This window comes from Streptopelia decaocto (assembly GCF_964273445.1).
Source record: "Streptopelia decaocto genome assembly, chromosome: 1".
NCBI classification, from domain to species: Eukaryota; Metazoa; Chordata; class Aves; order Columbiformes; family Columbidae; genus Streptopelia; species Streptopelia decaocto.
The window spans coordinates 44,171,862-44,191,166 of record NC_138663.1 but is presented as its reverse complement, the minus strand read 5'-3'; the positions used below and the strand labels follow the sequence as shown (position 1 = coordinate 44,191,166).

Below are 19,305 nucleotides of genomic sequence, written 5' to 3'. Positions count from 1 at the left end.
AACAGATTTTTCTAACACCCCCATGCTTTCCTGAGAATCACCTCTCCAGAAGGATCCAAGTAAGCTTCTTCATCAGCATAGCAAGCAATGGACAGCAGACCCTCCTCTTTCTCTTATTTCCCAGAGCAGATTGTGTCCAAATGGGGCAGATCACCTTCGATACAACTTCATCAGAAGAGCTTCTGACTATGTAACACAATTTAGGCCAAAATGTTTTCTGAATGCTAAGTGCTAAACTTAAAATTAGGAGCTAAATATTATTCTATTTTTAAAAATGATATTTTTCCTGCGCAGAGATTGATTCCACATCTGACGAAGCCACAGAGAATGAGCTATTTCATCTATGGGCAGAAATAATTTTGCTTCTGGCATACACTTCAAAGCAATTTTTAGAATCTGAAACAGAAATAAGTGATGTACTATGCTAAAATGCCCCAAATTGATCTCTAGCCTTAGAAAAACAGGAAGCATGCAGATTTAAATGCTTTTTAGAGCAAAGAATAATCCTAAATCTTGCAGATAAGTGTGCTAGTCCAAATTTTTTTTTAAATGACTGCTCAGACCTATCATGCACATGTTTTACTTTAGAATTATAGATCTAGTTCAGAATGATATCCCACTGGTTTTGAACTAATGTATTTGCCTCCAGTGATTTTAGAAAGAAAAAGCTCTTTCACACTAGTAATTTTTAATGTGTTGGAGTCTGATTCTATCTGAAATCTGCTAAACTCAGTATGAATCTTTCCACTAATACCAATAAGCTTTGGATCAGGTCCCTAAAGAATTTTAACTGGTAAGCAGCATTTTAAATACATTTTCTTACTGAACTGCATATATTGTCAGTATCAAATATTCTATAACATTGTCTCAAGATAGTCATAGCTATAGATATCTTACTAAATAATTTATTTTATAAAATGTATTTGCACATTTTGGTCTATAAAGTGACTTCAAATAATAACATAGATTATGTAAATACAGCATGTAATTAAAATTCTGGTATAAAAAGTCTAATTAGTTTTCCAGGTTATGAATGAATGAATGAGTGGTAACATGCAGAACAATTTACTACATCCATTAAAAAAACAGTAACAATTTATTTTACCTGTCTTGTAAGATTATGTAACTGCATTTATTTCATTTTTGAGAAAATGATAATTTAGGACTTTTTCACGTAATTTTCTACTGGTTTTTGTAGAAAATGTTAGTTCATCTAACAAAAGATTCATGAGATGTAGTTGTTGGTTTCCGTAATGCTTTCCTGGCAACAGGTTTTCTAGCTCCATAAAAGAATGTATGGATGAAACTAGAGAACGTATGAATCTACAAGACCAGGAGTTTGAAGTATTAATTGGTGATGTAGAAAGCAGAGGTTTAAATCCCTGCCCAGCCTACGTCCTTGGAAGAAGGATTTTATAGCATAGATAAATATCCTAACCACCAAGATGTTGACTACCTGCTTTCTCTTTCTCTTCTCTCTCCTGTTTTTGATCTAATTTTTCTTGTTCTCTTTCTCACACAGTTTTGACAGGTGACAGTATTCGTAAATCAGAATACAAAATACTTTTAAATTTCTCATCAGATTTAATATAATAATTTCATTGACATTTACTTAAGAGAACCACTAGACCTACTTCAAGTATAGCTCTCAAGTTTCCAGGGAATGAATGAGGGATATAATGAATACTAAGCAATACCTTTCTATTAGACGAAAATTTATTTGCTCAGAAACTTCTGTTTGTTTGTTTGTTTTCTGTATCATCAGTGTTTTTATCCTTGAGTTATCCGATTTAGGACTAAAATGACCAATAGCTGTGAAATATAGTTAATGTCCTTTTACTATTTTGTGCATTTTTTTCCTTATACTACTTTAATGACAGTATTTAGTAATCAATTCTTGAAGCTTAATTTGATTACAGATAGGATGCTAATTGTACAATATCTGTTGCCTGTGGTGAGGCAGAACTTAATTATACACAGACTGATGGGTGGGTTTTTCTTTGGTCAAAATTACTGTAGCTTAGTATAAGTATATGAATATGGTGTTGAGTAATATAAGTGGTCTTATTGGTTGTGATGCAAAAGAATGGAAGGAAAGTGCATATCCAATAACCAAGCCTGGTTTGTAAGTCCTAAGAAGAGTGCATATAGCTCCCATAAAAAGAAATAAAGCTCTCATTAGGAAAACACAAAAAAATATGTAATTATAGCAAGAAGTTAAAAAATTATTCAAGACAGAATAACCTGTGATTATTTAAGTCCCAAAAGGTAAAGGAAAGGAAACAACTATACAATACTTTCTAAACGAATTGTGTTGATTATTTATGTAGCTGATAAAAGTATGTAAGTCAACCCAATATCATCCATGGAGTATAATTAAAAAATCTAAAGAACTAATATATGCCTTAAGAGTGTATACTTCATCAAGATTCCAGGTAAGCACCACTCTTGTTTTGATGTTATTTTACGTACTACATTTTATGACAGTGCTTTGCTTTCCCTGCTGGAGCAGTGAAACTATTTCCCCATGGCTACTGTTGCTATAGGTGATGTTTCAATTGCTGCTATACTGTGGAAGAATGTTCTTGAGAGAAAGAATATATCAGTTCAGAATTTTCTGAAATCCTGAAATAATCAGAAGTCTGATTACTTCCTGAAATAATCATAAGTCTGATTATGACACTTGATTGGAACTTAAAAAAAGGTCTGTTCAAAAATTTTTCTTCAAAATTTAGCAAGGCACTTAGTTCTTCGGTGCTGCTCACCTTATCTTTAACTGAGATTAGTGATATTTCCATTTCCCCAACCTTTTTCCAAGTACAGCTACAAGATAAGGGACAATATGTCACTTGAGCATCAATGCTTTCATAGAAACTGTCCATGAGTATACTCTTAGTACTCCTACATGGATGGTAAGGAACAGTACTCCAGCTCTATTTCATTGTGAAGTAGATAAACTCAACATTTGCTGTAGAGTAAAAGCATGAAGATACAGCACATGAGGTGAGGACCAGCTAATGTTAAACCACAAAAACAAAGCTGTCTGCTTAAATTCTCTGAGTACTTCTGAATAAGAGATATACTGCCCAAGACCTTCACCTGACAACACGCAGACACACCATGTAGGCAGATATGGTTGGTCAATTCCACTGACTTGGAATGACATCATCAGCATTTTTTTGCCTATAGGAGTATGGTAAACTCTGAAGGGGATTATCTACAGGAATTATTAGAGTAAGGTATTCAAAGGGGAGTACATAGTTCAGAAATAAAATACGGACAGACCATATATCATTTTGCAATATGAAAGAAAAAAATTGTGATGAACATTTATTCTTCTGTGGTCATGATACAAAACTACCTCATAAACTACAAGAAAGCTTGGGGTATTATAGTCCCTGCAGTCCATGCTGATCAAGAGAAATCATGGATGTTTTTACCTATGTGAAAAATACCCAGTAATACAGGGAAGAACAGCCTTCCCTGTTCCCTGAACCTGTGTTTTTAGCAATATTTTGATTTTTTTATCTTGTTATCCAATTTCCATCTTTTTCAGCGTCATGTTTCTCTTGCCTATGAAGATGGTGTAGGATACCTTCTACAGCAGCGGGGAAAAGAGGGTAATTGTGAGTATCATCTCAATTTTTCAGAGGGATATGTATGAGCTAGCAGGCAGGTAGGATTATTCTAATTGCTTGAATAAACAGCAAGCGATTCAAATAATGGAATAGTTACAGTTTTAACAATTGGCTTTCCTGGAATGTATCTCAAGAAAAAAAGAAAAACAAGACTATAAGCTTGGTTTTACAAAACCTATATCTCATAGTCATGCTTTATGATGCTTGACACAGTAAGAGGGAAAATTAGAGCTTTTCCTACAGCTGAAATATTCAGAATCTCTCTCATTTTTTTCATTCTTCTGATTCTTTTGTAGTTAATAGGAGCTGATTTATACTGAAGGCTTACAGGTGCAACTACATTAGTGTTTTAGTTTGTCAGTCTCAGAGTGCATGAACTGTATCCCTTCTGGCTGAAATTAAATGGGGAGACAGGCTTCAACGTGAGCTCTATACCTTTGCTGACTTTTTTTAACTTTTATTTTTTTAGAAAACGCATGTTATTTATTCTTCCACCACTTTTAAGGTGCCACTAAACATTCCAAGACAATATTTTAAGATCCAGCAAGTATCTGATATACAGGATTCATTTGAAAAATACCTAGTTTTTACTTTTGCCTTAGTAACAACAGTATTAAACTGGCTCTTAGTAGCCTGTTGTATAGGTAAATGTACATTTTCCACAAAAATCCCAATAACAACGCCATTGTCCTGCTATGGGAAACACAAAAACTAGTAATAAAAAAGTAAATTAACTTTTAATCATTTTTTATTGAATTGTTTCTATTGAAATATTGAATTATTATTGAATTATCGTGTAGGTTTCTAGTATTTTATGGAATCCAGTGTACATTAAAACTGAATAAACCTACATCTATCTTTCTCCTTATTGTAGCTCATGCAAGCTAAGCATAATAGTAACAAGGCGGTTCTCAAGTATGAATATATATATATCTGTATATGATACCTTGATAGCTTGATAAATGAAAAGCTGCTAGTAGAGCATTATATTTGAAGAAAAACTTACGTTTAAAAAAGCAAGCATACTGGGCCCCAGAGAATTCAACTAAGTGGAATTTAACCTAAATTTTAACTGAAGTGATACTAAAAACACTACGGTGAAATTAATTTTTAATGTCTTTGGGTTTTTACATATAGTTTAAGGTTTTGCATGGAGATTCTTCTCTCTTGACTAGTAAGCATCTTGCAAACAATTGTGCAAGGACATACTTCTCTACAGCCACTTAAAGCCTGACCAATACCAGAAGCGCAGTCCTTATTAGCAAAGCTACAAGCTATCCAGTACATTAAAAAAGAGACTGCAGATATCACTACAAATTACTGATCAATACAAGTGTGATACAGACTCCCTGGTATGACTATGCCGAAGTCTATGATGATACAAGATGCGTGTTGCCTCTACTGTTGCCAGTATGGGTTCTGGAGAAGGTGGATTATAAAGAATCCTGTGATTCCTCTGAGTTATGTCTGAAGACAGCAATTAAAAAAAAAAAAAAAACAAAACCTTAGGAAGTGAGTAATATTAATCCCTGTAATCTGTACAAGATTGACCCAGAGTTCTTCTTAACAGGGTATTTCAGCATGACTTAAATATTAAATAATAACAAACATAAATAATGCCACTACAGACTTAGTCTTCAATACTTTCATTTGTTTAAATGTACAAACAGTAAATAACCACTAATGAGCTCTACAAAACATCAGCAAAAGTGGGAGTAAGATTTTTCTTTCAAGTGATTTAACAAAAGGCTTCTATTGATATAAGAAAAATATGCATAACTAGAAAAAAAACCCCAAACACCATGATCCAAAAGAAAATGTTTCTGTGTCTCAGGTCTTAAGAATCTTAGTTCTATGAACAGTGCTGCTGAAATGCAGAAAATGGGCATCAGCTGGTATTACAACCTACTAGGAGCAAGTCACAAAAATGAAAGCTCTAGAACATAAACAATGGATCCACTTTTCAGCTTTCTGAATTTTTAAATTATTGGAAACAAAAGGCGCAACTCCATCATGGGGATTAGATATTAAGGGTGGAACTCCTTGCAATAGTATTTTGTAGGTTCAAAATTATACATGGTATCAATGGAGAATGGTTAAATCCAGAGAGGATAAATCTACTAAGGTTACATAATACATGGGAAACATCCAGAAGGATCTTGGGCTAAGGAGGACCTCGGGCTACAAATAGTTGAAGGCTGTAATGATATTCTGAAGAGGTGTCACTATGCATTTTTTTTGCAATTATGCATTTTCCAAGGGCATTCATATTTGCTCATTGTCAAATATAATACAGAGTAGATAAAACTTTACTCTTACTCAGACCAGCCTTTCTAATGCTTTTTATTTTATGTCCTTCTGTTTTTGTTAAACTTAAGAGAATTTGTTCATTTGGGTCTCTGACAGTTGTGACATATTTTCACACTACAGCTTTGTATCTTCCCCAGACATGGCCGTCTTTCCCTATCTTCTCATCTGAATAAGTCCAAACTCTCCATGAATCCTCTGCATAACTCTAAGGACATAATAAGCTTCTCACTATATAAAAATTAAACTATCAAAAATAATTTCTATTTATACAACTTTATATTTAGAGCTACATCACAACTAGAAATACAAAATGAACAGTCATACACAGAACTTGTACAACCAAGTCCGAAATTAGATTTTAAAATAAACCTCTTGACAGTTTCAATTTATATTATTTGCTATATCTTGAATTTGTGAACTTATTTATTTCTACCAAAGCACAGAAATGCTTCTGAGAGCAAGGAATAGTTTTTTTTTCAAACTTGCCAGTACCTTTTTGAATTCTTATCTAATCACAAACTATCAAAGTAGCTACTGTATAGAAGTTACTCAATGAAACAGAAAAAAACAGATGTAAATATTTCATCTTTGTTTACAGTAAAATGAATTCAGTCATTCTGAAACCATTCATGAAAGTGTCTCAGATTTATTGACTAATTCATACTGAAAATAAGATTTTTGAGGCTAGGATCAAAATTCTGGAACTCATGGTGTTATCTCCATTTTAGACAAAATGATAGCAGGTATTCCAGAATGTGGGAGATACAAGTTCCCTTTTCTTCTTTCACTAAGTGGCATCGAACTTTCATTTTCTGCAAGAATACTAGCACCTGCAATGTACTCTGATATGTGTCTCTTTTACATTGTTCAGCTAGGACTGCTTAGAAAATATGCAGTTAATTACTTAATGAGCATGACTGACCCTACCCTAGTTGTTGGATATTCACCAAAGGTACAGAAGGCTCATTTTCCCACTCACACAGGCCAATTTTCAGACAGTGTGGAACAACGTAAGAAGAGACATTCATTACAGCAAATGATAGTAGCATTACAATTGGATAGCCAAGAACAGCAAACAAAAGATGTCATTGAGTTACATGCACAGAGAGTAAGAAAGAGAAATAAAAAGTGACTTAAGACAAAAAGTGGTCTTAAAACAGATAAAATTCTTTGTTACTGGCTGGCATGTAATACAGAGAGGATTTTTGTTTCTGGGTTTGGTTTGGTTGTTTTGGTTTCATTTTTTAAGCTGGAGGTCACTAAGTATGCTCGGAGGACTAAAATTTCTTCTAAAACAACAGGAATTTTTTTGCCATTTCCTTCAGTTCTAATTATCTTACACAGGTCTCAGAAATACAGCTGGTGAGCAAAGCTTTCTAAAGGATACAACAAACATTCTGGTCAGGAGGAGTAGCAGTAAAGCGATTAAGTATTAATAAGAGGACATGATAACAGGAAAAGAAAAATAGATTGAAACATAAGATAGAATATTCTAAAAAATGCTACAATAAGTTTAAATGCATTCACCAAGTGAAAGAAAACTGTACTGCAACAATACTGTGAGGAACTGAAGACTGAAACCTCCTAGTGCTCATTTCTCATAGCCCTCATCTTGCAGTGGCAATTCTCACTGATGAAGTTTGCATGAGCAGCTCTCCAGAGCCTGGTCAATCTTATTTACAAAATGTCCAAAGGAAAGATAAGGGAACAATACAAGGTATGCTGACAGCCTAAAGAATAAAATGATCTGTCTCTGCAAATGGTCCCACTACAAGTTAAGGAGTTATTTTGCTTTGAGCTTAGTAAATCAAAACAAAACAACAAAAACATAAAAAATCAACCCAACCAACCAACCAATCAAAAAAACCAAACAGCAAAGCAAGGAGTTGACCAAGATGACAATTAGATAAATATGAGTATTGCCTATGGTTACTGTGCTTCTAGAAATGCCTAAGAATTGTAAATGAAACATCAGAGAAAATATTTGGCTTCTGACTTTACTTGTCAGGATGAATATTATAACTGGAAAAATGCATCAGATATATATAATTAAAATGTAAATTATACTGCTACTAACAGCTGCATTCATAACCTGTTCCTCCAAAGAAGCTTTTTAAAAGTTCTGTATAGAATTACTGTTGAAATATCCAGTGTTCCTTTAGAAAAACATTTTATGATGTGATGAACCACTGTTGCATGTTTGTAACAAAATATCATCTCATAAAAAAGAGGACACGTGCAACCAAATGAAGTGTAATAGGCTTTTATAGCACAAATAGACATGTAGACAAACATGCATACAGATCTTTATGTTTACTTTAGGGGCAAAAAGAGTTGAAGAAATAGCTGATTCCTGAAGCTGGTTGTAGTGTAGCACATAGTGTTCCTAAGGATCTTGAGGGAAATCTTCTCCAAAGTAAGACAGTCTCTAAGAAATTCTCATCTCCAGCATTATCACAGCATTTCCCTATTTCCTACCTTCCTCCTTGCTGTATTGAGGCCTAAGCATTTAGGTTTTCAAAATTAGTAAATGTATGATACATATTACATGGGATTTTTCTGTCTCCTGTGTTGGCAACAATTGCTAATTGGCTTTATTCATAGTATGCAAATAAAGTGGAAGAAAAGAGCAAATCCTCTGAAGGACAGCCATTTCAATGAAAGACAGGCACGCACGTTGCTCAACACATGCCTGTCCACATGTGGTCAGACGCTTCAGAATTCAATTTGAAAAGAGATTAGCTGTTCATGTCATTTCTTGTTTCATTAACACATCCAATGCTATATCTGACAACAGGGCTTAGAGACCCATCTGCAGCTTTATTCCTTCAATATGCCTGCTTTAAATTGTTTTATTTTCAAAGTAGTTTACTACTGACTTAGCAATCAGAATGTCCACGTAGTTAGTGACATGTGAGACAATATGTTTGGAGAGCAGGTTCACACTAACAGCTATGAAGTGGGTTTAGCCCAAGTGATTCATTTAAGTCTGAGAAAAGGCTGCAAGATAAAATTGTATGGGCATTATTGAAGAGCTAGGTAACACTGTTAAGTTGGAAAAATATAACTAGCTCCAACAAGAATATTTAAAGTTCAGGTGGCATGGGATTTAGTGGCTTATTGTATCTAACGTTTAATGCAAGCACCAGTACAAAACATCAGTTTCTTGTAAAGTTATGTTGGTTTTGAATAGAATGACAGGAGCCAGTTTCATCTACGGCTTTCCAGGCATCACCTTGATCTGTCTGCTCTCTGTTTTTTAGACATTATACACTGCATCTTGACATATTTGTAGCAGCGAGATATATTACAATGAGCTACTTGAAGTGTGTTGTTTTGAAACTGGAACGTGTAAAGATGATAACAGTTAACAAATAGTAGTTTATAGTATTAAATAACCCTGCATTTCTCTGTTCCTGTGGGACAGACTGTATCTTTGCCTTGGATAGCTGTGCAAAGGCTGAAATTAGAAGCAGTAAAATGAAGGGCAACATAAGGAGGCCTTAACTTGCTACATTTGCTAGACAAATTAATTAGAACAACAAAAAAAAGAATTTGTTTCAGACAGTACTGAGTATGATCCCCAGTAGCAGTTTGTGGAATAGCTACTATGTCTCACCAATTGCACTCAGCTGAACTTGGCTATAAACTGAAGAGAAAAAAGCAGGTAATCTTCATAGATGAAAAGACTCAAATTAACCTGGTTTGAAGAATGCCTTGGTAGATTTTGTTGTAATGTAACCATAAAGATGATGAAGAATTTGACCTTCTCAGGCATTTCACCGGAAAAGAGTTCTTAATCAATGATAGGTAGGTAAAGGCTCATAATACCAGGTTTTTCAGATGTTTCCTCACTGGAGGTGCAGGTGTCCATACGCAGGAGATGGAAAAGCTTTATTTACCAGCATTTGTCAAGTATGGTTATTTCATTACATGCTAGTATTTTCCCCTTTCTCTGTCACTGGAAAACCACGTGTTCTTTTGGTAATTAGTGAGGTATTGTTAACAGACAAAGACGGTGTGCCATGAACTTACATATAGCACACCTAAAAACACCCTCTAGCAATAAAAGGTTTTTTCTTTTTTCTTTACCTTCCTTTATTTTATGTTTCACTTCTAGTAATTCCAAAACTTTTTCATAATTGAAGAAACTAGGCTTGAAGAGTCTACATAGACTTTACAGTGCGATCTTTCCATAACTGATCTTAATAAATCAGATATTTAAATATGAATGTAATGTTGACAAATATGTGACCTACCTCAAATAGCAGCTTTGCTAATGTCACATAAAGGAACATTCCTGCAGCAGAATAAAATTTGACTGTAACTAGAAAGGCAGCAGAACCAGGAATTTTAGACCAGACCTCTGAACCAAGTTTCTAATACTTTCTAGCAGCCATGAAAAAGAAAGGTAAAACTGCAAGCTTATTTTGAAGTGTAGAGCTGCTTTTGCTTCAGAAAAATCAGGCTTGTGAGACAAAACAATGTGATCAGATATTTACTTTAAAGAAAGATCTGAGGACACTTCTAAAAGAAACCTAAGGTGGGACTCAAATATTGCTCTTTCATTGTAGAAGAGAAAAGATGTTAGTCCACATTTTAAAGATTGAATTCTCAAATTGTACATTCTGGGTTGTCCTAAGAACAATGTAGCCTTCTTAGATAAATGAAATAATGTTACTCAGAAAGTCAGAAAACAAGGCATGTAAAAAAAGTAAGAACTACATTAAGGTCCTACAGTGGAAACAAACTCTATAACTAAGAGAGAAACTCAGTAAATACCTTTAGGTACCACACCAAGATGCAAGAAAAACTGTATGCTGTTTTACAATGAGTGGTATACAGAATTTACTGAAAATGTAAAGATATTCATGGACTGAAAATTGATTACAATGTGTTTACCTACAGACAACTGCTGACATTTTTGTGCATACGTGCATCTGAGTACAGATCTATTTTCTGATCTGAAACAGAACAAGAACATGTGCAGAACTGTCTTTTTAATTTCACAGCCCAATTATGCTCAGTACAAGAAGACATAATGAAGTTAATATGGGTTAGAGAAAGATCCATTATTCTGACTGTTCAAGCAGAAATGAAAAATAAAATAATCCAGAGTGACAGTTTCTGCTGCAAGTGTTGATTATGCCAAGCTGACATTACCAAGATGGCCACGATTTTGCCGCACTCAGTCTTTAAGATTTACAGTTTCAAAAGAACTTCACGGATGTATATAACAAGGCATAGAGCTATGATATTAGAGAGGCATCTGCCTGAAAGCCCGGACTGCCCTCTTCTGGAATGAATGATCTTGCACATCTAGTGGTCCTTGTTACCCGGTCAAAGTCATATGAGGAACATCTCACAAATGATCAGGTCTTCAATATTTCATTTGTGTAGTCATACAAAAATCCTACTAAACATGTATTCAGATGATCAAGATAATGAATAGCATCTCACCATGACAGATTTACATACATAGTGGCTTCCTTGTGTGACGGAGTGGACTCACTTTTACTACAGAAAGTTTAACGGTAGTAGCTGACATTATTTGGATCCACTGACCTCTAACTTAAGGTGAAATGCAATGCTATGATCATTCACTCTGAATTTGACTTACTTCTATGAAGTCAATGTTCTTGCAGCAAATAAAGCTGTGAAAACTGGCCATGCCAAAGCTGCATTCACAATCTGCCCTACGTATACTACAGTGAGAAAAGAGTTTCCATAAACTTATTGCAGGTTCTTCACCAGTTGAAGTTCAAAACAAATAACAGAATCTTCATCCTTACATTTTAGTTTCATGCAACCTGATATTGAGGTATCTTCCGCCATCCATGCAGGCAACATAAATGGTTTTGTTTATGCTACAAGGCCATCTGATCCCAAAGCTAAAGCACATGCCTACCATTATATGTGGGCTGTTCTCCAGCTAATTAATCAGAAAATGTAGTCATATGCTGTCAGTCAGATAATATAGTGCTGTGGTAGAGTTCAGTGTTTTTTTATTTGATAAAAATACACTTACTGAAAATCCCGATCCCAGTTTCAAATTGGGGATTGTAGGGAACTAGTAAACACCAAGAGTAAAACTGTGATCCCCAAATATAAAGAGGAATTTTCTCTAATTTATAAAAGTTACAAGAGATAGATTCTTCTTTGGTAGCAGACCACGGAAGTAGAGGTAAAATAATTATTTTAGAATTAGAATAATTATTTTGTTGTATGCATCTCCCACTTTCATCTGAATGATGATGCACCATGGCAAGTTTCCCCCCAAAAAACCCCTTAAAAAGCACTGAAATTGAGTAGGGAAATACTAAGGCCATGTTTATATGGCAGTTCCTGATTTAGAAATTCCGTAAAAAGCATTTTGATTGTTTCGAAGAAGGCGACAGAAAACTATTAGCTGAAATTACTATGAAAATGAGTTCCTTCTGTATATTGTTTCTTTCTGGTCAACCAGAAGACCCTTGACCTCAATAAGCATGAAAAAATAATTAGTTGCTTTTTGCCAATGATGCTTTAAAAAAAAAAAAATGAGAGACATAAACACCCAAGAATATAATATAGAAGGAAACACTCAAACATGCACAAATCCTCAGCTGTTACTGAACTAAACATTCTTTTAAGGTGCAAATCTTCCATGAATTTTCAGAACAAGTGGGCAATTCAGAGGGTTATAATCAAGACATATGATGAATTGTAATTGTTGTCACTGTAGATCTGTAAAAGGAACAAGGAACCTTTCAGTGAATATATTGCTTAAACAATTCTAGGATAGAAACCATCTGAGGAGGAGGAATTGCACTTCTACTATAATGATTTCATTTACTGATAGTAAATGAATGATTTACTTATGGTAAACTGTACTCTTGAGAAACTTGTAAAAGATGTCCAGAACTCCAGAATCAGTCATTTTGCCTTTGTTAATTTTTGCTCAGCTTTCTAGGCAGAGACAAGGGGAAGCTCAGTTTCCACTCAATCCTTAAATCAAATCATCCACAAATTAGAAATGTAGAGTTCTAATAACCATGAGATTATCATTCCAATTTCAGACCAAAAGAAATGCAGTGATTAAAAGCTACTGAGTGCAGTCCATTGTAAATTTAACCAAAGGAGATAAAAGTAAAGCAAATCCAGATATGATGAAGAACTTAACCAGAACTGTGCAACAGCCCAAATCTGGAGAAGTTCATTATCTAACTCCAATGAATGTTATTTTTGTTTTCTTATTTTTGCTTTTAAACGTCAAGACATATTTAGTATCATTCAACTACACAGAATAACATTACAATCACTGAAGAGAATTTAGAGTAGAAAAAACAATAACAACAAAAAATCCAAAACCCTAAAGAATCAAATGACCCTACAACTAGGAATGAAAGATACCGTACAAATCCATTATTTCCAGTTGGGCTTGAAAAGGTTTGCTATATCCATGCATATAAGAACATCCTTTAGTTTCAAAGATGACACAGTCAATCTATGAAAAACAATATGAATAACCTCTGATCTTTTCAATCCATTCTTCATCATAACTGATAGGATATCTCACTCTTATTTCACAACAGTTCTTTAACAATATAGTTTTCCTTTGATCTAGCTATGAAATTGATTTTTTGACCATCTAAAAGCAACAGTTTTCAGAATTTTCAACCCCTACCAACCAGAAATGTACAAGATTCATCTCATCTGAAGACGAATGCTACAGAAGCCAACTGATAGGTCTGTACTGAATTTCAACATTTGTATTATTATTTTTATTTTATAGTAAGCTGCTTCTATTAAAATATTAAATATAGTATCCCTTTAAAAGAAATAACTCCATCTGCAGATCATATAAACTAGCTATCAGACATTTATTTCAATACATCAGTTTTCCCAAATACTATACCCTTCTGCTTCAGGTTTAGCCTAAATAAAGCAACTTGCATATGAAATCTGAAGGGATAGAAGTAGCTTAATGCACAGTTTACTGACACTTTCTTGCTCTTAAAGTTTTGATCTGAGAAGAAAATATTTTAATACCTTTTAAAGCATTTTCATTAGGTAAACCTGAATATACATAGAAAACCTTCACAGTCACAATCACACTATCACTCTATTCAATTATTATCATCAGAGCAAATATATTAAAGTTTGTCTTTAAGAATCCCATAACTAATGCAGAAATAATGTCAGGTTATTTAGAAATCTTCCCTTCCTCATCTTTACTGATGGTTAAATAATGATTTCTAAGTACATTTTTTCAATTTAAAATTCATATTAGAGTATGCTGACCACTCAAGGATGAAAGTACATGTGTACCTGAATCATCATAATTTCAAGAACTACAATACCTAAATTCTAGGTATTTCTGCAAAACAAAATCTGGTTTATTCAAAACATAACATTCAGGAAAAAGTATAATTTAATCATATTGGTCACGAAATACCAGAACCCTTTGTTGAGCAGCAGAAAAAAGAAATCAAGAATAATTTTGTGTGTTTTTGATAAATGTGTTTCACTACCAAGTACAACAGCAACTCCAGCTTAAACCCCACAGACCTATAGTTTTATATAGCTTTGTTGATAGGCAAAGTAAGCTTTATTTTCTATACCTGGAACTTCTCTCTCTTCAACACTGTGTTCCAGAGATCCAAAGGAGTAGTTAGCTGGACTGATTGCAGGAGTAGAAATAAAACTTGTACAGCCAATGGATGAGTTGATTTCAAAATAATTGTGGCTGTGATTCATTCGGTGAAATTCCAGAGAAGATACTATTGATGTGCGCTGCTTGGGCTACAAGAAAAACAGAAGTTTGGCATGAAGAATACAGACGTTTTGTATAGTTTTCATTACTTGACTTTTAATAAATTTACCCAGGATTTCTCTCTTTTTACTGTTTTTATTTGGTTTAAATAGTACTAGTAAAAATCATTTCATACGACAAGCTGTGGTAATGTAGAGATAATTTTCTTCCAATATGTAGATCAATCTTCATTAGAAATAAATGCATGTCTTCATTCTAATCAATTTAATTCAAAATAAAATAGGGTTTTACAGCCTTGCATGTAATAATTTCAATCATCTTTTGATAAGAAAGGGAGCTCTTCACCAGCTGCATTGCTGGGTACATCTTGCAAAACAATTAGACCGCTGATGCCTGTATAAAGAAATTTACAAAATAATAACAAGCACTCATCACTCAAATGCAACCCTCTGCTGTTCATGCAATTTATGAAGGGCTGCCTTAAATATTCAAAGACTGACATGTCTAAAAGCTTAAAAAAAGAAACATGAAAATCAAAATTTCTTCATGAGTTTTCAAAGAACAGCGAAAAACTTGATACTAGTTTGTATCAAACACTTACTTTTGAAGTGGACCTCTGCATTGACCCCATTTAAAGGCTCTGCCTTAGACTGCAGAGCAGCTGCAGAGTGTGAGAAACTCACTCTTTTTGGGTGGGTCTACACCATAAGGTACGATATAGACTGTACAAAATGTGCTTCAACTCCTTATGGCCTTTGACCATAGGACCAGACTAAAGCAAACCTAAATTAAAACCAATGAAACCTATATAGTCTGATCATCAGGTCAGCAACAGCTTTCTCTACACAGATCTGTTCTCATTGCTCTGCACTACTTGTAACCTTAGTGATCGGTGTGGTGGACTATAAGCCACAGACCACTGATGGTTGGCTATGTCATGCTAAAGTCTGTCACAGCACTCATCTGGCTCCATAGGCAAAATATCCTAATCCCACGATGCTCCTTGATGTTTCAAGGCCAATGACCTGAAACATTAAATGCCTCCTCCAAAACACAGGAGGCCCTGCATCCAGATGTATAGCTATCTGTATATTTATTTCATGCATTTTATATATACATAAAATATATATCCTGAGATATATACCTCAGGAACTGCTGCTTTAGATGACAAAGCTGGGAAAAGTAAATAGAAAAAAGAGAGTAAAGGGTGCTTTAACTTTTCTTGTTTTAGCATGCCAAGCTTAACAGATCAGAATATTTGCAAAGGTCAAGAATTTGGTACTTACTAGTGTCAAGACCAAATTACTGCCCTGGGAGTAATAAGAACATCCTTGAACCACGAAGCTATTCACCTTACTTAGAACTACCTGTTAAAATACAGTCTATCCCAGTGGAGTAATTTTCAATTTGGTGTGTAGTCTATTTCATTTTTAGGTTATGAGTCCTGCAATGTTTGTGTTACAAATAAAGAACCAGACTGTTTACACTAAAAATTCACTCTTTCTATTGGTATGTCAGACGAAAAAATAGACTTAGGTTTGTATAGCGTTGATTGTTAAAGTCGTGTTGGGCACCATATGAATTAACTGTGTCCTGTTAAATCTGAGAAAAATTGCAAAGGGTAAATTTGGGCATTCATCTGGAGCTCATCTATGGTCTATTGAGGGGATTTACTTGCTTTAATAATTAAAAACAGCTTCTGCTTTGAAAGGCTGACACCTAGGGCTAGTAATTTCATGGGAGGGTTCGATGAACAGGGACAGACTCCAACATCAAACAGTCTGGTTAAAAGTCATTGTTTGGGACCTGAGCCAAAACAACTCTCTGATCAGACGAAAAATATTAATGTGTATTAATTAAACCTAAACTGCACACTTTTGCTAGACAACAAATTCATCAATGACCTAATTATTTCTAAGACTGAAAAAGACCTCCAGTTATTCAGAAACATGTTCCCGGGCATTTCCCAAGCAACACTGTTGTTGTGGTTTTGGAGGACCTCAGCTTCTAAATTGAAAAGGTGCCCCTTCAAGCAACATGTGTATGATCTCTGGTTATTCTTAAACTGAGGCAGTTCATACCTAAAAGGGCAGCTGGGAAGGTCCAGTTCTGTCTTCCCAAGCAGCTTCAAAAGGAATTGCTTCTGGCCTTTGTCCAGACAGGCCTTCAGCCCCTGGGTGGCCCTTTCTTGGAATCAGAAAGCAGTATCTGATGGATCATACAGACTTTTACTAACTTAAGGCTGATCAGCTGTTTCACTACCCCTCAGTGTAGTATTACAAGCTCTTCTAACATCTTTTAAAAGTTTCCTAATAAACACTTGCAAGGTCTTGGGTGGGGTAAAACTTGGGAGGGGTGAAACAAACCAAAAAAACCCCAAACCTTTCTGAAGTTTCTTTCACAGATCAGTTACTTTGCAAGTGCTCACAGATTTTAAAAAAAGGTCCATCAAGAAATAGCTATGACTTGCTCTGGAGACACAGGTTAGTGATAGAAATCGAGAGTGATTTTCAAAGATGATTATGGAAGCTAGAAACATGTTTTCTGTCTGCTCATGTCAAAATGCAAATACAAAATATCTCCTGTATTATTTTGAGCTTTGACATTATTATTATTAATTCAGAGAAACATATCTCAGTTTAATACATTTTTCCAGTCTAAGGATTTTGTACAGAATCTCACACAGCCTCTAGTGCTCTACAGCATAACACTTCTGCTATATTGTCTGGAGTTAACAAGGTCCATCTGTCAACATGCGCCAATAATTTTTCTACATAATTACACAGGAATCTAGCATCTGAGCCTTTGTAGCTAACTAGAGGAGCCTTTTGCACCTTTGCTGGGTCCTGTAAAATGTTATGTTGTTACATTATGTTAGTTGTTCATTAATATATGCCAAGAGAGATGCAGTAAACCAGTTTGTGTTGACTGCATGCCTCTGCCTGTGTCTCTCTAAAGTACAGTTTGCACAAAGATGGTAGAAAAAAAATGGATTATTTCTACACTTAGGATAATTCTGTTCCAGATTTAGATAACTAAATTAATAACATAGCTGTTTATATCTATACTGGGTATCTAAGCTCCCATTACAGTCAACAGAGATCTAGTCAATACAACCAATAGAGTCCAGAGAACAATTCACCTCACCCTGGTCACTTGCCTTAATACATGTATCTGCCATCACTGGAGATGCGCTGGGGCACCCCACCTGGCCTTCAGCTGCCATCCAGAAGAGTGTAGTTCTCCCCTATGTAGGTCCTGTGTTATATATCACAGCCTACACATGCATGTCAAAGACACATTTATGGCACCCCAAATGACATTAGATGCTTATTTTTAGTAACTGAATTGAATCTTACACCTCTGCTAAGCATGACAGGAGATCAGATATCCGAATCAGACAAAGAATCTTACGTACAGACTGAATCCCACCTCTAGCTCACATGTAGACGCACTGGATAACTTACTTCCCTTGTTATTATAGAATCTGGAGACAAATTCCAGTCTTATTGGCAGAATTTGTAGCCAGCAATTAACAAGTCACTTACTAGAGTCTTGTACCTTGGTTTTCTGGATTGCACCTGCCAAAGCCACTTTTAAATTATATTTACCAAGATGTCCCCAGATAGGCCCTGAATAATTCTAAGAAGATTATTTACTATATGGAATACCAATGAAGTCAGGGGGTGAAGGTTTTATAGCTGTGGAGATTGTGCAAACACAAAACTCTGTCCCAAAGAGATGAGGTTTCCTTTAGGCTTTGTACCAAAGCCAGCTTTGTCAGTCATTACATGTTTGCCTCATACTACTCAGAAAGTCTGCATGCACTTAGATAACCTTTGTGAAATCATAGCTTACTTACAGCTTGACTTCACCTCACTAAGTATGCTACATAACCACACGCAGATGTCTCCTTAAGTAGATGTACTTTATTCATTACATTAATGTATTTAATTTACTTATGTATAAATATCTCTAGTAATTGGCTTTGTTTACTTCAAAATGTTTCTTCATGACTACCATTTCAATTGTGATGATACCAACCTAGAAAACCCTACACTATCCTAAAACAGCATACTAAATCAGGCTAATGAATAGACCTTATCATCAGTACAAAGGCCAAAATAAATCAATGTAAATCTTTAAAGATATTGCAATAACAAGATATAAATAACTTTTAAATCAGGTGTGATATGAAGAATATTTTCATATTTTCATGTCAGTAGCAAACATCTACCAATGAAAGATACCACTTTGAACACTGCAAATAAGGAGAGGCATCAAAATACACATACTGAATTGCCTTTCTGTTTAAAAGGCAAGTAAGAACTTATTTAATGCTCCCATGAATATTCAAGGCTGCCATGACTCACATGTAACACTATGAGCATGTAAGGGATCATTCATATACTTAACATAACATTTAGCAGAGGGGCTAGGGCAAAATTCCATTCTCAATTTAACATAAAAATGTTTATCTAACTTCGGAGTCCTCTGCAGTACAAGCTATGACTTCACCTTCTCTTATCCTTTGGATTTGTGTACGTAGCACCATCACAATCTTTAAAGAATTAATTCTCACAATGCTCCTTTGCACTATGG

General features: G+C 34.8%; 1 protein-coding gene across 4 annotated transcripts in view; it reads right to left on the bottom strand.

The window, feature by feature from the left end:
• ANKS1B (ankyrin repeat and sterile alpha motif domain containing 1B) overlaps positions 1 to 19,305 on the bottom strand; it is a gene marked incomplete at both ends in the record, with an annotated part of 433,162 nt that overhangs the window by 248,901 nt on the left and 164,956 nt on the right. For all 4 annotated transcript variants that reach the window (XM_082076086.1, XM_082076094.1, XM_082076095.1 and 1 more), the window contains one exon: positions 14,552 to 14,732. In XM_082076086.1, coding sequence (XP_081932212.1) covers positions 14,552 to 14,732 — 181 coding nt within the window. The remainder of the gene's footprint in view (positions 1 to 14,551; positions 14,733 to 19,305) is intronic.